We start from the raw sequence: 20,430 nt of genomic DNA, 5'->3' as shown, positions 1-20,430 counted from the left end.
AATCCCGCGGTCGGCAGAGGAAATCTTCTCCCTTGGGCCCCTGAGCAAGGCCCTTAACCCCAACTGCTCCAGGGGCACTGTATAAATGTCTGGCCCCAAGCTTCTCTCCCTGTCTCGGTGTCTCATGGAGAACAAGTTGTGGTATGCGAAAAAGAAAAAAACTCCTAATGCAAGAAATTGTATATAGTCAATAAAGTGATCTTATCTTATGTGTTTGTGTGATATGTGAGATAAAAGCTCTGAGTTTATTAAGGACCTCTGGTTACTAAAAGCGGTGTTATATATATATATACTAATGTTATATTAACCTTAAGGTTTGCCATAAAGCTTCATGGTTTCTCTAGCCTCATGAGCAGGGCTGCTTCGGGGAATGCAAATGAGTTCTCGCCAGCCCTAGATCAATGCAGTGTCTGTGGAAGCGCGTCATATTTGCACTGCGGTCTGCTGTAGGGGAGAGAGAAAGGTGGCTTTGTGCTAGTGAAGCCTTCGAGATAGAGGCCTGTGCGTGATGGACTGCGTATTCCTGAGGAAATGCCATTCATGAAAGAGCTCCCTGTAGTGAGCCGTGAGGGCACAGGAGCCCAAGCCGAGGCTTGGAGAGGAGAGAGGAGGGAAGAGTGAGGCTCCGTTTATGTGGGCTGCAAGCACATCTCCCACGTGTGGCTGTCTTCCTGTTTACATTAGCTTCAGTGCTCTGGGGATTTATTTAAAACAGATGCTCTCTTCACACACACACACACGTTGCGCATTCAGGCACTTAAATCGAGAGGGGAAGGAATAAGCTTCTGTGTTTTGTTTGCATGCAGGGATGTGCCCAGACCTGTATCATCCTAAGTTCTGAGTCCATTAATGATCAAATTAGAAGTATGGTTAGTTCTCTATTTAAAAAAAAAAGTAAACGGTCCTTCTTTTGTTACCATAGTCTTGCTGACTCAGACTAACTCCTTATTAGCTTGTCAAATTCTGAAGGTAGCTGTGTTTGGAGCGTTTGAAGTGTTTCACAGTTTTGTTTTATTACGGGATGACAGGACTTGAATGAAGTCCTGCCAGCCTTCATGGTACACATCTTGAGCACCCCCCCAACCTCCCACCCCCTGTAAACTGCGCCCTGCGGCAGTCATATGGTTTGGCCACTTTCTCAGATTCGCAGCTGATCCCTTGGCTTCTATTGGAGTGCTCCCTCCCTGTCTGTATTTAAGCTAAAATCTAGTTTTCACCACACGTGGCAGGCTCCGGAGCTCCATCCATTTTTTTTTTCCTCCTCCAGCGTAGAAAAGTCTGCGCTGGGTTTTAAAAGTCCTTGTAAATCAAGAGGAGGAGGGAAGGTGGGGAGCAAGGACTGTTCAGCAGCAGGAGAACAGCCCTCGTACTTGTGTCGTCCGGAGGGTCGTGCTCACACCACCTCTCCACACACGCGCGTCGCTCCCCTGTCTCTTCCTTTCTCCCTGCACCCGGCTTGTCTCCTGGGAGAGTCAGGTGTGTGGAAAGCGGAGGTGCCGGGCCGGGCTGGTCGAAGCCGGTCGGTGGCGAGGGGGCGATGTGCTGTCGCCGAGGACGAGCTGCTTGATGATAACTGGACCTGTTGCTGTGTGCAGGGAGGTGCGGCTTGGACGCAGTGGAGTGGAAGAAATAAAACGCCACCCTTTCTTCAAGAACGACCAGTGGACCTTTGACACGATACGCGAGAGTAAGTGACACCACTGAAGTTCTTGACTACTTTCCTTCAGAGTTTCATAACTTACTAAGCTACCGTGTGGTTTTCTGCCTTGCCTAATCTTTGGGGTTTGGACACAGCCAGATTAATTAACAAATGCAAGCGGTTTTGAAACATGGAATATTTATTTTTCCCATATTCCAATTTTAAATTTCGGTCCATACCGATGTTTTGTTATTTTTTTTTTCCCTCAAATCTTGCCTAAATATCCTCTGGTTTGGTTCTGCTTCGTTGTAGTGTGTTATCACAAGGAAATGCTTTTTTTCCCCCCAATATTTGTAAGACATCTGTACCTAAAGAGGGACAGACCACTTCAAAGCTTTGCGGAATCGTAGTTTGTGTGCACAGCATGCAGCATGCAGTCTTGTTAATAGGAACATGGTGCAGAGGAGCTCTAATGACAGGGTGACTGAAAATAGATTGCTGGGTATGAGAATTTTAATCAGTGCATCCCAGTCATTTTCAACCTCTGTGAAGCTCTTGCATCTTTTTATAAAACAAATGTGCAGGCAATCTGATGTGCACCATGTTTTTATTAATCTCTATTTAACTGAAGGGTTGTAGATCACCACAGAGTTTTAATATTTCTCATAGGAATAATTCAGAAGTGGAAGCATTTATTGTTAGAGGCATGGAAAATGAAAGAATTTTTAGTATGCCCAAACAATAACATGCTACAACACAACAAACTCAGTGCTAGTAAACAGCATATTATTGAGTTAAGTACATTTCATCCATATCGAGATAAAAGTTTAATATTATACACGTTCCATATTACATCAATTTCTACTATTATTCAGTGCAGTTGCACATGTGTAGAGCTTAAATCCAAGTTAAATACAAAGATTTGTATTGATTCAAGAGCAATTAATGCCTGAAAGAAACCAAAGTCATTTGTAACTGAAAACATCAGCATATTGAGCTGTGAATAGTAATTCATCTTGAAGACAGTCTATTTATATGACAGAGTAATAGCAAAATGTATCTGTCAGGCATCCAAGACAAATAGAATTCCTCTGAAGCATTAACTAGTACTTCAAATTAAACATACTGCAAATAATGAAGCTTTTTGAAATCTGGCAAAGAGGCCAGTGCCAGTAGCTTACTTCTGATCTTTACAAAGACTTATTGCCACTATGTTTGGAAAACTTAAATTGTTTTAAAATATTACTGTGTCAGAGGTGGTCAGAGTACTTTAGTATAGCTGTTTAAAAGCAATTAATCTTAATATACTGTATGTACAGAACATTTTTTTAAATCATATTACTTGCTGTTACGGTAACGGTGAGTCATCAAACTTGTTCTATAGATCACCAGGAATGTGTCTCTGATTTCCTTTTTTTATTTCAGCTGTGATGTGACAAGATCAGTTGTCTTTTTTTAATGTAGTGAAACTGAAATTTAATGTATTGCAACTGTAACCCTCTCCAGCAGAGACATCTGCCTGTCTTCAATTTTCCGCAAACACGTTTTACATTAATGTTTTCTGTAGTTTTATTCAGTTTACTTGAATATATCAATGCTTGCTGCCACCAACAGGAAAGCATATGCATAGGAAAGCATACGTTTTTATTTTTTTGGAACCTTTTGACATTGCAAAACTTATTTCACATATGAGGCGCACACTTTGGACACCTGTTAATATGAAGTTCTGTGGTGTTTTTTTTTTTCTTCTGCTTTGGGGCATTTTGAGTTCCATTGTCTGGAATAAATAATCTGCCACCAGAGACTAAATATTTTACGCATGCTACATTATTTTGAGCAGGTTTTGCCAATACAGACTACGTTTCCCCCCCTGACAGAGCTCCATCAGCAAGGATTTTATGAAGAGACCTGTCGTTGAACTAAAAATACTTGTTTTTAAAGGAATTTTAAAAAATTTTAATGTAAGGATTTTTCTTAAAAAGATTCACCCCACAGATATTAAGTGCAAATGAAGCTTTAAATTTAAAGCTTTGTATCATTTTAAAAAATACATTGTTTTGATTTTTTACAAGAACTATTCAAATACCACTGAACATTAGGCATAATCGTTAATAGAAAGCAAATCTTCAGCCCGTTCAGATAAAAAAAAATTACAAAAGTTTACTGACTCTTATAAAGATGCATGTCATAATTTGCTCAGCTTATATGAACAATTCCAGTATCAAGCAAGCACTACATGTGAACAGTTTATTGGCTAAATCTTTAGAAATTTTTCTGTGCAATATAATAACAGACACCTTTTTGGAGGAAAAAAAATCACATTTTTTAGTCAGTTACCCAATTCTTACAACAGCATTTACAATTGCCATAGAAACATTGAAAACATTCTACACTAACAACTTTACTAGTTCTACACTATTCCTAGTGTGATTTCTAATGAAAACTATATAGGGACAAATTAGGTACAATCAGCTCTTCAACCCTGTAATAGAAGACCTCATCTTTACTTCCAAAAATTCTTTTGATTTGATGTCATGGTTGAGTTTGGTCAAAGAGTGGTTGTCTTCTTGAGGCCTTTGGTTCAGTTGCCACCATATATTACAATTTCATTACAAATGATGCAGTACCCAATTCCAGAGTGCCCAACTCTACCCATGGACTCAGATTCATCTCTGTTCTTGACTGTGTTTTTACAGGATGTCAACCACAATTTCTTACATATGTGGCACTTTTTTATTAGTATCTCCAGTGTTAAAGGTCAGCACAGACAGACAACGTAACACCACTGACGCCAAGGTGAAACATACAGTACCTCTGCACAACGGAACCTTTCAATAGATTGCATTAGATGCTAAACCCTCGTTTTTCCTTTGAACAATAAAATTTGACTTTTGATTTGTATTTTAAAAAGTAGAACTAAAATACAGATACATTCTGAACAAGCAAAATCTGTCATCTCTTCACTCTTGTGAGGTAGCGTAGAACCTGTTTTTATATTTTGGCTCAACCTGCATACAGTATGAACACTTCATCCTGGGCGTTTGCAGTGACATTGAACCTTTTAAGACCTCCTGTAGGCATCTCTGTGACTCTAAATGTCTACACTAATTGTGGTTGTAGCCATCAACTCAGTAGAAAAAAGACCCATTGTTGCTGTAATTCTTATGAGCAATTAAAATTGTAAAGTATGATTTAAATGTAGTATGGGCAGTCCAATAAATACACATTACTTCGTAACCGAGCTCATTTGGTATTTTCCCATGGCTGGAAGCCTGGCTTTTCAGACCAGCAGAATTCTGAGCTGTGTGGCTCTGAAGCCAAAACTTATAGATTTATAAGTTTTTTAACTTCGTAATGAAGCTTTCCCCCCCGTGAGTATCGGATGATACTTTGTTTGAAAATAATAGACTTGCCATATTGCTTTTTTGCTTCATCCGTCCGTTTTTAATAATGGGTTGCAGATTCCAAAACCTGGCGTGGATCAAACTGCTATGGAACAGGAGTTTGATTGCAAAACGTGATGGCTGAAACATCCTAAGAGGCTCTAGTTCATTGGTGGTTAAATTATTGCCTGTGCTGCCCACAGCTGTAGCCCCTGTAGTGCCAGAGCTGAGTAGCGACATTGACACCAGCAACTTTGATGAAATTGAAGATGACAAGGGGGACGTGGAAACCTTCCCTGTCCCCAAAGCCTTTGTCGGGAACCAGCTGCCTTTCATAGGATTCACCTACTTCAGGGAAGATCAGTAAGTGTGCCTTCCTTCTTCTGACACATGACTTTTGTAGTAATATTCTTTTTGCATGCTGAAGGGATTTGTGGCCTTGCACAGATGTTTTTTGATGCAGAATTCCACAAATCAAGGAAATCACAAGATCTCCCACAAATAAGGCAGAGACACACTTAAGACTTTAACTGATTGGATAGGACCCTGGAGTTCTGCTTGGCGTGCACGAGAGGCTCTTGGACCCTTGTGTCAAAAACCGATATTGGCGCACCAGCTGTGATAGGCTGTCTGTAGTTTTTATGTCACGTTGTAGTTGTAAATACAGACAATATTTGACTCGATTTGTAGAACAAAGGCAGAACGAAGGGCAGTTTCTCATCCAGAGCACAGTTTTTGTTTTGAATAACTTTCCCTTGTCCAATAATATCTTGACAGAAGAGCGACAGAAGAAAAACACTGCATTGTAGGGGTTCATAAGACTTTGAGCTGCGAGCAAGTATGAAAAATTCAGTCATTGAAGGGAGCATTTGTCTTTGAATGAAAGACTGGGCTGATGCTGAATGGATTTGGCTTTATCCAGTGAAGGAGTCATTGGAGATTAAGATTTTGAGGGCATTGGAAAAGATTGGTATGGCTGGCACAGTGTTCCAGATTTTAAATAAAAGAGCTGTTTCTTTTCTGCAGGTTGCTAAGTGACTCAAATCCGTCCGCTGTAGAAAATGAGCATAGAACATCTATTAAAGGGGAGGTGGGTACCTTAAGTTTGAGACTAAGTTCCACTTAACCGCCTGTTAGCACATTTAGCCACATTTGCTAGATGGACTGCCTAATGCTGTATTCAGCTCAGGTTGTCTTTGCGTAGTCCCGTGAAAAATAAATTGCATGTGATGTAAAGAGTCAAATACTTCCAAATCTATTAAATTGAGAGGTAATTGTAAAATTGCACGTTCAATGAATTGTTCATTTCGGTGGGGCATCCTGATGACAAGTTCAGTCTTAGCACAGTACACTTTATCTGAGTAAAGGGGTGATTAGGATCATTTGAATTTTAAAACGCTTTTCCTCTTGTTAGTAAATATGGTTCTTAATCCTTTAAGGTTCAAATATTATGACCTTTTCATCTAGCTGTAAAACCTAACTGAATAATGCTTATTTTTCTCATTTTTGCAGGAAAGTGTAGCGGTAAGTAACTTTTTTTACTTGCCCTCTTTTTCGTACTTAATTTAAATATTTAAGAAAGATGGTGTAAACAAATACATATGTAAGCTGTTGCGACACCTTGGGCACTTCAGAGAGAGTCATGTTATTAACTGTGTCACTAGCTGAGCCAGTGGCTGAGTTGAAGGAATGTATGCATTTACAGCATGCACAGCATGGTCTCAACTGCAAAAATCAGTTGAATGACACATTTAACATGATATATTAGTGATGTAGAAAAGAAATTATACGATTTCCCAACAGGTAAAATTAATAAGTCTCAGAAGAAAAAGGAGGAATGTAGGCTTTTTTGCAAAGTTTGCATTTGCCTCATTACGGGGGCGTACAGTTTCCTTAACAGGGATTTGCAGGGTTTAGCGTTTTTTTGTTTTATTTCATTACTTGGTTCAGAAGGTGGGTATCTGGCTGCCTTTACAACCAGGAGTTATGTTGCCGTATGGAGAAAGCTCACCAGCAGTGTAAACTTTTGAGAATGGCAATGTGTCCGTATTGTTCCAGCCTTGGGGGTATCAATGAAAAATATATATATAGGTTTCTTTGATTTGCCTTAGCAGTGTATATACTAAGTGAAAGTTGCTGAAGGCAGACCCATTATGTAGATCCTTAAAATACTTGTAATTCATTTTGTATTTTTGCAGTCGATCCAGCTACAGAAAAAGCTTCATCAGTTGGAGGAGCAGCTCAATAATGAAATGCAATCCAAAGATGAACTGGATCACAAGTGCAGGTAAATATGCATAAAATTAAAAATGCAGGCAGAAATCATTGTGGTATTCATTGTTGCTTTATTTTGTATGTACTTTTCTCCATTATTAGTGTAAAAGTACTTTTCTAAGACACGTTATTTTATGGATCTGTGGGGTCAACATTAGATATTAATGTCTAGTGTCTTGTAGTTTTTTATTCAGCTCAGAAACTATACTGCTGTATGTCTATTTATGTTTTTAGCTATATTTATGTATTGGGGATCCACATTATATTCATGAGAAGTTACTGCACATTTCTGGAACATTTCTTGAGTCAGGGATGTAGTTTCAAAGATGGACCATAAAACCCTTTTTAGCAGGACCTAAATTATGAGTCAGTTTCTAAGCAGTCCAATACTGAAGGAAATACCAAATTACTGCTATTGTGGCTAATAATCTACCAAGCTACACTTTTTCTGTTGCTTGTGTGTTTTTTAATAATGCTTTTCTTTTCCAAATAGACCACAGTGGGCTCTGGAAATCAATTATGTTGCCAGCAGGTTTTTGATTTTTAGAAAGAGAGAGCCAAAGGGAAATGTATTAGTGAATGTAAAAAACATTCTTTGAAATCAAAATTTTAAAGACAGCATTTTTTTCTTTTGCTTCTCTGTCCCTAATGGTTTGCAAAAGACTTGGCATAAATAATGCACAAAGCAGTCCAGGAAATTGACTTGTAATTTTAAGTACTGTACATGGCAAGCACTATACTTGCAGCAAGCAGTGGCCCATGGTGTTTCTTTTTCTAAACCTAATGATTGAGCTTAACTTTTCAATCTGTTTTCATGTTTTCATTTATTTCCACATTCAAGACTACTCAGTTACTCTCTGTTGATGTTCCATCCTTTAATGTGTGAATTATTTTTGTTCATCAGAGCTGCCTGTAGCCGCCTTGAAAAAGTCTCTAAAGAGCTGGATGAAGAGGTACATTTTTTTAACCCACTTAAAAACCTATTAGAAGTCATTAACATAATTAATATAGAGATAAAATGGATGTGCCCAGTGAACCCACTGTCAAAAGAATGTGCATTGCTGTCCTATATATTTTACAAAAATTGTATTGCATTTTCTGATGCTCCATTTATTTAGTGAGTTGATGGGAGAAAAGAAAGACTAATTGGCTTCATTTTACAAAACCTTTATGGAAGTGGATATTCATGACACTGCTTAGTTGTTGAAAACCGAGACTGAATCACAGTGGCTGTTCGTGAGAAAAAGAAGTCATTGAATGTCAAATGCCAGAAACCTTTCACTGTCTCTTAGAAAATACTGCTACATAATTCCACAAAGAGTGAAGACAGTCTGGGAAGCTCATCTGTGTGCTGCTTGAACAGTCATATCTTGATGAAGATTCTGGGTTCAGATTTGTATTAAGAAAATCGATTAACTTTCAGTCACAGTAATTCTTTGATCTACAATTCTGAGGGGAGGTATTGATGGGTTTTATCAGTGATCCTATATCGGTGATGAGACTTAGTGTTAAAGGTGGTACTGTGGTGCAGTGTTTAGCATTGCTGCCTCACAGCACTGGGGCCCTGGGTTCAATTCCGAATTAGGAGTGCTATCTGCATAGAATTTGCATTTTCTCTCCTGGGTGCTCCGGCTTCCTCCCACAATCCAAATTCAAACTGGTAGCCTAATTGACTTCTGGGAAAATTGTCTCTGCTGTGAGTGTGTGTTTTTTGTGTGTATGTGTGCCTTGCAATGTATTGGCATCTATTGGCACTGGTGTACCATGTCTTGCACCCAGTGCTTGCTTGGATAGGCTCTGGCTCCCCCATGAAGCTGAACTGGATGAAGTGGTTGGAAAATGGATGGATGAATGGATCTAATGTTTAGAACGTCAAAGAAAAGTTATACTTCCAGCTTAATTAGGATGAGAGGCAGTGTTTGATTGAGGGAAAAGTTCCAGAAGTGTCTCTGGGAAATGTTTTCTTGACGTACTTTATGGATTTGTATTAAGGTAATTTCTTAGCACTCTGTATTGCTGCCTTTTTTTCTTCAGATTGCTTCCAGAAAACACCTGGAGTCCAGTCTGAGACAGCTAGAAAGGGAAAAGGCTCTACTGCAACACAAGAATGTAGAATACCAAAGGAAAGCCGAGAATGAGGCAGACAAGAAACGATGTCTGGAAAATGACGGTATGAAGATGACATTTATGTGATTTTGTGTTTAGTGATGCCAAAATTCAGGACTGGCATAATCTCCCTTTGTTTGTTTGCTTTTCAGGATGTTAGCAGTTTGGAGTGTCATAGGCAGTAATTCTTTGAGTCCCATTTTAATGATAATAGAGCAGTAAAAGCGGGACTGACAAAAGACCTTTGAAACTCATCAGGCTTGACGCATGTTGTTGGCGTTTTGTGGGACAACAAGGTTGTCAGTCCCAGAGTTCTGACATTTGCTTGTCAGACAGTTATGGATTCTAAAGGCTGAGAACAAAGGCAGTTGAACCAGTTAAGGATTTTGTAATGTGCACCTTTGATTTGTACTAGATAACTCTTGAAAAAGGTGTTCAATGGATTATTTTACAGTTAACAGCTTAAGGGATCAACTTGAAGATTTGAAAAAGAGGAACCAGAACTCGCAAATATCAAATGAAAAGAACATACAGCTACAAAGACAGGTGTGTAGCTCCAGAAGCTCTTTCCCTACATAACTTTTACATTTGTTTGGCTATAAATTATACAGTCATTATTTAGTTTCAGTGCTTCCTTTTATACTTACAAGTGCATGTACTATACTTACTATAGTGGCCAAAGAGAAAAATGTTAAAGTAGGATGTGCAATAAAAATAATCAAAGATCATCTAATACTACTGTAGGTTTTCTGTGTTCTTGATCTTTTTTTTGTCATTGCCCAGTAAATAGATGAGTCAATACAGCTTTATGGGAAAACATCTTATTTGCATTTGTCATGCTTAAAGGCTGATCTTGCGAAATGTTGGTACAATAATGATCACTTTGTAGATATTTCAAAACAGTCTTTTATGCATGTACAGCTTGATATTCAAGTCTTTTTCGACTTGGAAACAAAGCAATACACGCATGTATCATGTATGTGCCAAGAGAGAGACTGTGTATCTGGTCTTTTTGCTTTAAGTCTGGTGAGTTTTGGTAGTTGGGAAAGCCATGTGTGTCTCTGTCCATGTCGCTGACGGTTGTACACTCCTGTCCCTGTTCAGCTGGATGAAGTGAATTCATTGTTGCGCACCGAGTCGGACACTGCAGCCAGACTCAGGAAGACCCAGACGGAGATGACTAAACAAACCCAGCAGCTGGAGTCAAATAACCGCGAGCTGCAGGACAAATGCTGCATGTTAGAAAACGCTAAACTGAAGCTCGAAAAGGACTTCATCAGCCTGCAGTCAGCCCTGGAGTCTGAGAAGCGGGATCGAAGCCACGGAACAGAGATCATAAGTGACTTACAAGGTATTTGCCACTCCTGCCTTAGTCCGGCCAGGATAGTTTTTAATCACATTAATTATGCAAAGTAAGTGTAAGCTGTATTTATCTAATGAGAAAGCAAAGTAGTTCAGCACTATTTTCGGCTGCAGAAAAGCAGCTATTTCACTTTCAGCCGGCTTCAGGGTGTCAGTGCTAAATGGAGATGTTTGGTGTAATGCCTAAATATGAATTTTACTATAGTCACATTTTAAATTTCTGGTGGAACATATCGGTACACTGTAGCCATCAAATGTTGGAAAATAATTTTACGACGCTGCATGTGTATAATTGATTTTTGCTTTATGTTGGGGGAAAAAAATGAGATGTAATTTCTTGAAAGCACAATTGCATGGGCTAATGAAGCCTTTATTTGGTAAGAATAATCTAAAGTAATGTAAACCTGTTTCTGGATCCAAGTTTTTAGATGATCACCTCAGGTACGTAGATTCAGGTGATCTTTGCTTTACTTTCCCCGTCCACCTTATAATGTTCATGGATGAAGTTTCTGCGGACAGTCTGTGACATGTGTTGTTCTTAAGCCACTTATTAAAACATTTTACTGCTATTAGATTGTGCTATTAGAAGTGAAACAAATCTAATATAAATGAATTGTTGTGCTTTACCAGGGCGAATTTCTGGTCTGGAAGATGAGCTCAAGCATGTGAAAAGTTCGTTGTCCAAAGCAGAGATGGAGAAGAGACAACTGCATGAGAGGCTGACCGACTTTGAGAAGGTGACAATTTTCTGTGCGAGTTACACAACTCCTTGTGAACATGGTCCAGTGTTCCACTAGAGATTTCATAATTAGTTAATCTTAGTTTACTGGCGTTGGAAAGCAGCAAATGAGTATTGTAATTGTTTTTTTCCTTTTTGCCATTTTTAAATCTCCATCTGGAGAAACGTTTGATGCCTTCTAGTAGACTGTTCTGGGGGCACTTCTGCAATTGGAATGCTTTTCTAATGATAGAACTCGATGACCTTGGAAGACACCACACAGTGCTGTACGTTTTCACGGTAGTCTTTTCCATTTTCCTGGCCTGACATGTTACGCGTGATTTCTCCACGTGCAGGAAAAGAGTAACATTGAGATCGACATGACCTATAAATTGAAAGTGCTGCAGCAGAGCCTGGAACAAGAGGAGGCAGAGCACAAGGCTACAAAAGCTCGACTTGCTGACAAGAACAAGATTTACGAGTCCATAGAGGAAGCAAAGTCCGAGGCAATGAAAGGTAAATGAATAGGGCGCTCTGAAGTAAAACATATGCAGCTGACTCTGGTTTTGCAGAAAGTAGTGAAGTAATAACCAGTTGGATCTGCCCTAAATTCTGAAACCTCTACTCGTCCTACTCGCTTAATACAGGGGCTGGGTTACAGGAAATTAGGTTGTATTTAATAAACCCCAAATGATAAAAAACGTTCTACTGTTATTTCACAAAAAAATGGGATAATGTGCTTTGGGTATCCTCCATTTAAAATAAAAATCTTTGTGAGGTCAGTTATCAGAGGAATCCCAGAAGCTTGAGTCTGACTCTTTTCAAGCTACTTCCCTATAACTCAGTTATTCAGTTTCCTCTGTGAACTTTAACAAGTTCAAAATAAGCCAAAGTCTTTGTCAGTTCAGCCTCTTGTTCCCATTTGGCATGTTTGTGTCAATTGTTATTTATATACATATCAACTCCTTACTCATTTGTGTGGTCTATCTGTGTCATTGCAGGAAAGGAGAAATAGGGTGTAGCTTAATTTGCATAGTTTTTTTTTCTCCTAGCAGTTTTATTTTTGAAATGAAATTGAGCTTCTAAGAGATGTTACACAGAAAGATATTGATTGGATCCAGTTTCAGTGTGATGTGGTAAAGATTAATACCTGGATATGCCAGTCGTTGAGAGTTACAGGTGTGAACTGTTACTGCTAGAGTTTTAGAGGAAAGTCAGGAGAAAAACGCCTGTCAAGCTTATAAAATTATTTTTCTTAGCAATACATATATTACACGACAACAACATACAATTCAGAATCAGCACCAGAAAGGGTTCACAAGCCCTTGTAAGAACTGCCTTCAACAAACAAAATATAAAATTATGTGGTGAAAACCTAAAAAGGAGCTGATAGCACAAGTTTGAAACACACAATCCTGTTCGGAGTGTCAATTTGCGATGTCTAGATTCATTTCAGGTAAGAAACACCTCTGTCAGCAGGGAACAGGAGCTCCCCAACCAATGGCACTGATGTTTCTGGCACACTCACAAAATTTATAACCGCTTTGTTTCTAAGTAAATGAACTTATATATGAATGCTGACAGTACTTTGAAATGCTGAGATTTAGTAAAACACAGAGGCAGTGTTTTAATCAATTCTGTTTTGAAATGCGATCCTGATATGCTGCAGGTAATTGTGGTATTGACCTAATATTACAGAATTACCTGATGGAAATTAATTAGGCCCCTATTAATGGTGACATATGGTGTTACTAATTATGTTCTTTGCATTAAGCATCACTTAACTAAATTGATGTGGTGTAAATTGTAGCTGAAATAAGGTTAATGCTATTGTGAACATTACATCAAAGCTGGTACCCAATATCACAGTTATGAGAAGGTCTGGTTACTCATGTGTAACAAAGTAAGAAAGATTCCTTTTTACAGCCAGGGTTTAATTATTGGCTCACAAACAGCACAGTTTTGGCCTTTTAATCAATTTTTATGATTTATAAATGGCTAACATGCTTTGTATACATCCCAACCACAGGAAAATGGAAAATTTTACCAGCTGTTCTGTATCAAATTAAATTTGTAGTAAAGTCTGGCGTTCCTTCAGATGCTGTGCAGTGGTTGCCCATGTCATTCTTTATGGCTTCTTACTTCTGTCTTTAGTATAAGGTATTTTATTGGCTTACATTTTCAGCTTAATAAGGACTATTACTGAAATATTATTACACATACACCAAATACATACATAGATCATGCATGTCTATCTGTATTTTGTAACTCAAGACTATAAATACAAAGTTGTCTTCTGATTAAGTGAGCCCAGATTAATCTAAATGGCCAGTTTCGAATGTTCAAATGTTGTTTTACTTGAAGCTTTTGAGTCTCTGTCCATCAAAGACTGGGCAGTTGATGGTTGATGGGGGTTTGAAGTTAAAAGTTTATCTAGAATCCAAGCTCATTTCACCCTTGCTTTACAATGAGAAATTCAGCTAAATGTTCCCCTTGTTTCATCCAGAGATGGAAAAGAAACTTCAGGAGGAAAGGTCGTCGAAGATGAAGGTGGAGAACATCTTGCTGGAGGTGGAGAAACAGTGCTCCATGCTAGACTGCGATCTCAAGCAGTCTCACCAGAAACTGGAGGAGCTTCGGAGGCAGAAGGAGAAATTGACAGAAGAGGTTTGTCCTTTACTCCTCCAGGCTCTACTGAGCAGAGAGCATTATGATCAAATGTACACCTCTTACTTGTCTCTTTTTTAATTACTGTAACACTGTAGCACATTTGGTGCTTCAATTTAGGTTGAAAGGTTGACAAAATCAACTATTTTTTCTTCGTCTGTCCCACGTAAACCTGAACAAAAGCCAGCCACACAATCCAGCGATAACTATATTTTCGCTTGAATGTAAAATGTTGTATAGGCCCTTCGGGAGATTGTTTTACAGATCACCTCTGTCAAAGATAAGTCAGCTACCATAAATATTTTGTAATTTTTCCTTGAACTGTTGGAAGCATAGGATCTGAAATGGCAAAGATTTATATTTTGTAACAGCATTTTAGTAACAGTACTAGAATTATTCTCTCTCGATTTCTTGGGAAACCATATCAATATCAGAATCGATCGGTCTGGACCCAGAATGTTAGCGCAAATTCTATTCAATTATAGAAGCGTTTATATAAAATCGATGCTAATTTAACTGATAACTGAGTACTACAAGGAAGTAACAAGCTTTATTTCACAGGCCAGAACTTAATTCAGGGTGAAATAAAGAATTACAGTCAGGTAGTAGGGATAGTGGAGTGAATGAATCCCATGCCTTGGACTCGTAGCACATTTTGAAATTGTTACTACTTATGGTATGTCCTGTTCTGCCATAAGGGAAACACATGAGATTCCATGGGATGCTGGTTTTAATTAACTGGGAAAGGCAGTTAAAATGATTAAAGTATCAGCCTAATATAAAGCACATTAAAAGTCTTTGTTTCTTTGGCACATTAAGTCTGTCTGTGTCCTAATCGGAAAAAGGTCTTTTGCAGGTGAAGAATTTGACTCTGAAGATCGAGCAGGAGACGCAGAAGCGCAGCTTGACCCAGAACGATCTTAAGATGCAAAGCCAGCAAGTCAATGCGCTGAAGATGTCCGAGAAGCAGCTGAAGCAGGAGATCAACCACCTCCTGGAAATCAAGCAGAGCCTGGAGAAGCAGAACAGCGAGCTGCGCAAGTATGAAACCTCTTTGAGATGTTACCACTTCAGGTTTTCTTTCATCAAGTACATTTTTTGAAATGGGTGTTTTCATCATGTCTTGTTTCTCTAGATAAAGGAGGAACATGGCGTGCGGTTGTTTCTAATAGATGCGTGTAGGATAAATGTAGTCATATAATTTCTTTTCCTTCTTTGTAGAATACTTGTAGAAGGGCAAAAGGAATAATAGGAATATTTTTTTTGTAAGTGGATTGTACTACTGCCAGTTGTGGATGAGCTTTAAGACATGGACTAGCAAGTGTTTTGTATATTTTTCTTTTAGGGCGTTAGATTAAGTGACTAGATTTGATCATTTTTTTCTGGATGGAAAGTTAGTATGAGATGGTCTTCCACCTTTATAAGAAAGAAGATGAAGGTATGATTTTAAAAGTGGAGATAATGTGTGCAGTCCCCATGCTGTAATATTGTAATATATAGGAAATCTTGTCCTTACCTGGTAAGTGTGACTGGATTTCGGTTGGCCGTGTAGCTCTTCTTCCTGAGTGGCATTTGTTTTTTGTTTTAAGGGAGCGCCAGGATGCAGATGGGCAGATGAAAGAGCTGCAAGATCAGCTGGAAGCCGAGCAGTATTTTTCGGTACTTTCTCTTGTTGCTGACTGTCGTGCTTTATCCCACTTCAGCACACATCTGAACTCCATAACCCTCTACAGAACATCTGAACTCCATCACTGTATTTCATGTAAAGCGTAGGTGCAAAACTTCAGTCCTCAAGAGCCAGGCTCCAGCAGGGGCTCTAGGTCTCTTTTAGTCAACACAGCTGAAGATCTTTGATATCCGTTAAATTTAAAATTAGCTCAGTTATGCTCAATAAAAAAATAGCACAAAGGTGGAATGAAAACATGGTAATACACAGGCATTTTGTATTGACATTTTGTACCTGTAAAGACAGGTTAGTGATGTAACTTGCCATGATCTTAAGACCATGGGTAGGCAACTCAGTTCAAATTGCTTCTCTTTGTCATTCCACCTCTGTCCTTAATGCCTGAACTAATTATGTGGATAAGAATCATATTGGATCATAATTGAAATCTGTCCCAAAAACCTGCATAACCCTGGCATATTCACTCCTTCTCTACTTTATCCGATGGGACACGATGACAGACTAGTTCCCAGTTCATATTTGAAGATACAGAGCACTCTGTTTATAAGATTTTTATCCCTCCCTGTTTTGATTCGAAAAAAATCTTATTCTTATAACCTGAAATTTTGAGGAGTGGATGACATAATTAGACTTTTTCCTTTTATTTTGAAATTTCTCATTTGCCATAGCTAAATGCCTGATTTCAAATATTCAACATGGAAAAAAATTATAACAACATTTGAATTGAGCATGGCTGTTATTATTACTACTATTGTTATACATCGTAGAACATTACTGACTTTCACTGAGCATTGTACCTGTTTAAGGTAAAGATCCAAAGGTATGCCAACTTTAGAAATTTCAACTATAACAAACACATGCAAGTATGATGCATTGACTTTTAGAAAATAAGTAAAAAGCAAAATTTTGATTCAATATTAATTATGTTGTAGTGTCACTTTCCGAAAACCTTTTTCTTGCCACATCACAGTCACTTATCATTTATAATATGTAGTCTAGTAATGAAATTTAAAACAGTGAAAGCAATTGATCTAATATCCTGTTACACTTTGTGTGCCCCAAAATGATTCTTGTTGATGAATTGTTACAAGCATTGTATATTGACATGGTATACATAGTGACAATTTTGTCCCTGAAGTAATTCTTACACACAAAGTGCTCTGTGTTTACAAATCTGTTTCCTGAAGTCATGTCCCTGTTTACCGTTGTGTGCCACTTCACACAGAACTATGATCTCAGCCAGAGATTTACATGGAGCACCGTGTTAAGAATTTAATTGGCCTGGAAGCAAGAATTTCTGGGCTTTGCTAGTCTCTCCTAACGTCCTTTGTCAATGGTAGAGCTGCTTCTCATTCAGATCCAGACTGAATGTTTCAGTAAACTGAGAGCAACTTTCATTGAATGACAGCCAGCCAACTGCCTAAATGAGATTAGAGATACCCATCTTTCACTGTTCCTGTTGACGTATGTCATGCCAAGGAAAACCTTTGAAAAGAACAGTTCAAACTGAGAAGAAAAAATATTTTCTAAACAAGAACAGACACCATTGTTTGTTCAGATGAATAGTCAAAGGATCAAATATAGACTTTGAAACTCCTCGTTTTCAGTAACAAGATATGGCTTCTTGTTTATTGTAGACCCTGTATAAGACCCAGGTTCGAGAGCTAAAGGAAGAATGTGAAGAAAAGAACAAACTGTGCAAAGAAATGCAACAGAAACTTCAGGAACTGCAGGACGAGAGGTAATAATTGTATGGGCTGAAGTCAAGTCTGCTTGCATTGGTCATGATTGCAGTGTCAGGAGTCTGTCTGGTTTATTCTCTGCCACAGGAGAGATGTAGGTCAAACTACTAAACAGTAGCTATTTTTTTTACTGTGAAGAAACACTAGATTCCTGAACCAGGAGAACCCCCCACGTTTCTAGGAAAACTATGTACAGTGTCCTCAAAGTATTGGGACAGTGGAGTCTAAACTGATATTTTCACAGCGAGCTCTGATCATTTCCCATGAACATCTACTTAGTATAGTATGAATTTTATTAATAAAGGCAGTTCTGTGTGACCTTTTGGGCCAAGTAAACAAACAGAGTGTGGACGCTATTGATGTTGAAAGAACAAAAGTTTTTGAATAAAACTTTTGATGATCAGAGGTTTGTTGTTAGGTAATTAGGCTCATAAAATAGTTTTGTTGTGACAGAAGTTTTTGGAGTCTATAGTCAAAAATCTGAATATAAAGCAAGTTTCTAGTGCCTGCCTCATAGCTCCTGGATCCTGAGTTTGATTCCAGAGTGGCGTGCTGTCTGTCTGTGTGCTGACAGCATGTTCTCACCCATGTTCACATGGGTTTTCCTTAGGTAATCGTCTTTCCTCCCACCTCCCAAGGACATGCTGGTTACATTAATTGGCATTTCTAAATTGTCCCTTATGTGTGTGTCCTTCAGTGGACTGGTCTCTCATCCTGGATGTAATCTCACCATGTGGCCTGTGCTTCTGGGATAGGCTCCAGGCTGTCCTGACCCCAATCTGGAATAAGCGACTTCCTGCTCATGGATGAGTAGAAACATAAGGGAAACTGAAGGACTGAAGGCACACAGTAGACAGTAATGCAGGTCATGTCCTCTATACCACAGTTGGAACAGCGCTAAAGAAAGGACTGTCGGATTGTTATGCCACTTCTTGGGAGATGTGTGCTTGTTTTTATCGCATTTGGGAGGATTCTTGGAAGTGTGGTCGTGCTGCAGTTTTTCTGACCTGTGCAACTATCGGGCATCCTCTCAGAGACTCGCTGGCGGCGCAGCTAGAGATCACACTGACCAAGGCGGACTCGGAGCAGCTGGCTCGCTCCATCGCAGAGGAGCAGTACTCCGACCTGGAGAAGGAGAAGATCATGAAGGAGCTGGAGATTAAAGAGATGATGGCCCGGCATAAGCAGGAGCTGGCCGAAAAGGACGCTACCATAGGATCGGTGAGTAAGATGCTGATTACACAAACATTTCAGCTGGATCAACCCACTTTTTTCTTTAGTATTATGTGTAGGTACGGGAGAAGTCTGAAATATCTTGAGTCAGTGACCTGGTGTGTACATTGTCAAATAAGAATCCATAATCTTTATCTGAGGTCCTTCTAAAAGTTTTTCCATCTGAAAATGTCTCCATGTTTACTAGATTCAGCTGAACCAACGTTTATTGCTTCACAAATACATGTGCAGCGGTATCCTGCCGGTTTCCTTTGTATGCAAACTGCTTTTCCTAAATCTGTTAAGGTCATTATAGCGTGCATTATAGCATCCATTTTGCTCTTTGAGGGTCTAGAGTGGATGAGGCTGATGTGAGCCTTTCAGACATTCATACTTAAATTCTTATGTTCTTCGAAATGTGGTGTCATGCTTCCACAGCTGTTAAAGAGGAGGGTTCTGTTGCATTTTACTGCTTTTCTCCCTTTAGCTGGAGGAAGCAAACAGGACCTTAACCAGCGATGTGGCCAATCTGGCCAATGAGAAAGAAGAGCTGAACAACAGGCTGAAGGAAACTCAGGAACGTGAGTATTTCAAAGATAGTTGTAATTTTTCCATCGGTCAGTGAAGTTCTCTGGCTTATACACTGACTTCAGAATGAATATTAAGTCTTTGAAAAGTAAGATGTGTGAGGTGACATGATTGCGTGGGTGTTGCTGCCAGTTAACAGCTCCTGGGTCCTGGGTTCAAACGTGTCTGTCTCTGTGTTGAAGTTTCATTTTCTCCCCATGTTATCATGGGTGTTGCTTGTACGGTTTCCTCCTCCAGTCCAACAACTTGCTGTCCAGGATAACTGGCATGTCTAAACTGACTTCTGCGTATTTGTGTGTCTGCCCTGTTTTTGTCTGGTGTCCTTTTCAGGGCGCAGTCCTGCCTTGCGCCTGCTTGCCAGGTTAGGCTCCAACTCAGCCTGGTGTTGTAAGGTCACCACAGTGACCGAAAATTTATGGGATGCATACGTAGTGTTTTTCTTTTGAAAGCTTAAGACCCTCCCCCCTTCCCCTTTGTGTTTTAAACAGAACTACAGAAGGCGAAGGAAGATGAACATTCGATGGCACTGACGAAGGTTCAGTTTGAGAAGCAGCTACAGAGCGAGCGGACACTGAAGACGCAGGTGGGAGCAGATCGAAACTGCATTATTTTTAAAAGTGAAAAAACAGGACAAGATACTTCTTCTTTCCAAATTGTGAAGAATTTCAGATGCAGATATCCACTATTTCTCACTGGTGTTAATGGTTTATTAATTTTTAAAAGATCAACCAATATCCTTTTGGTTATAATATGACATTATTTAATAAAGGACACTTAGTGGTAGCTTCAGTTAGATTCAGTTCCTGGAGTTGGACAATAAAACAAATCCGAAGCCTTTCTTAAATGTTTTCATTCATCTGGATATTTGTTTTTCTGGACTGGCGGCTTCATCAGTCTCATCTGATCGGAATGAAACAAAAGGTCACAGGCTTAGCAGTAATGAACGACTTTCCTGCAAAAATGTTCAAAGTAATGCAAAAAAATGTTCAAAGCAAAAGGTTGCCTCTTTGAAATAATGAGCTTTTCATGTGGTTTATGCTTCTGAGAAGTAGTTT

At 39.1% G+C, this 20,430-nt stretch overlaps 1 protein-coding gene across 2 annotated transcripts in view; it reads left to right on the top strand.

Annotated features, from left to right (window-relative positions):
- The window catches only part of rock2a (rho-associated, coiled-coil containing protein kinase 2a), a 74,358-nt gene that overhangs the window by 40,928 nt on the left and 13,000 nt on the right, over window positions 1–20,430 (top strand). For both annotated transcript variants that reach the window (XM_088934461.1, XM_088934460.1), the window contains exons 8-25: window positions 1,596–1,687; window positions 5,226–5,385; window positions 6,049–6,112; window positions 6,535–6,546; window positions 7,221–7,309; window positions 8,201–8,249; window positions 9,331–9,466; window positions 9,857–9,948; window positions 10,507–10,753; window positions 11,395–11,501; window positions 11,839–11,998; window positions 13,989–14,149; window positions 15,006–15,190; window positions 15,739–15,808; window positions 17,471–17,574; window positions 18,610–18,796; window positions 19,275–19,368; window positions 19,864–19,958. In XM_088934461.1, the coding sequence (XP_088790587.1) occupies window positions 1,596–1,687; window positions 5,226–5,385; window positions 6,049–6,112; window positions 6,535–6,546; window positions 7,221–7,309; window positions 8,201–8,249; window positions 9,331–9,466; window positions 9,857–9,948; window positions 10,507–10,753; window positions 11,395–11,501; window positions 11,839–11,998; window positions 13,989–14,149; window positions 15,006–15,190; window positions 15,739–15,808; window positions 17,471–17,574; window positions 18,610–18,796; window positions 19,275–19,368; window positions 19,864–19,958 (2,104 nt within the window). The remainder of the gene's footprint in view (window positions 1–1,595; window positions 1,688–5,225; window positions 5,386–6,048; window positions 6,113–6,534; window positions 6,547–7,220; window positions 7,310–8,200; window positions 8,250–9,330; window positions 9,467–9,856; window positions 9,949–10,506; window positions 10,754–11,394; window positions 11,502–11,838; window positions 11,999–13,988; window positions 14,150–15,005; window positions 15,191–15,738; window positions 15,809–17,470; window positions 17,575–18,609; window positions 18,797–19,274; window positions 19,369–19,863; window positions 19,959–20,430) is intronic.

The sequence above is a fragment of the Atractosteus spatula genome, chromosome 2 (genome assembly GCF_055471065.1).
Source record: "Atractosteus spatula isolate fAtrSpa1 chromosome 2, fAtrSpa1.hap1, whole genome shotgun sequence".
In the NCBI taxonomy this organism is placed as follows: domain Eukaryota; kingdom Metazoa; phylum Chordata; class Actinopteri; order Semionotiformes; family Lepisosteidae; genus Atractosteus; species Atractosteus spatula.
The sequence above is the reverse complement of the archived record's forward strand: the minus strand, read 5'-3'. Positions and strand labels throughout refer to the sequence as shown.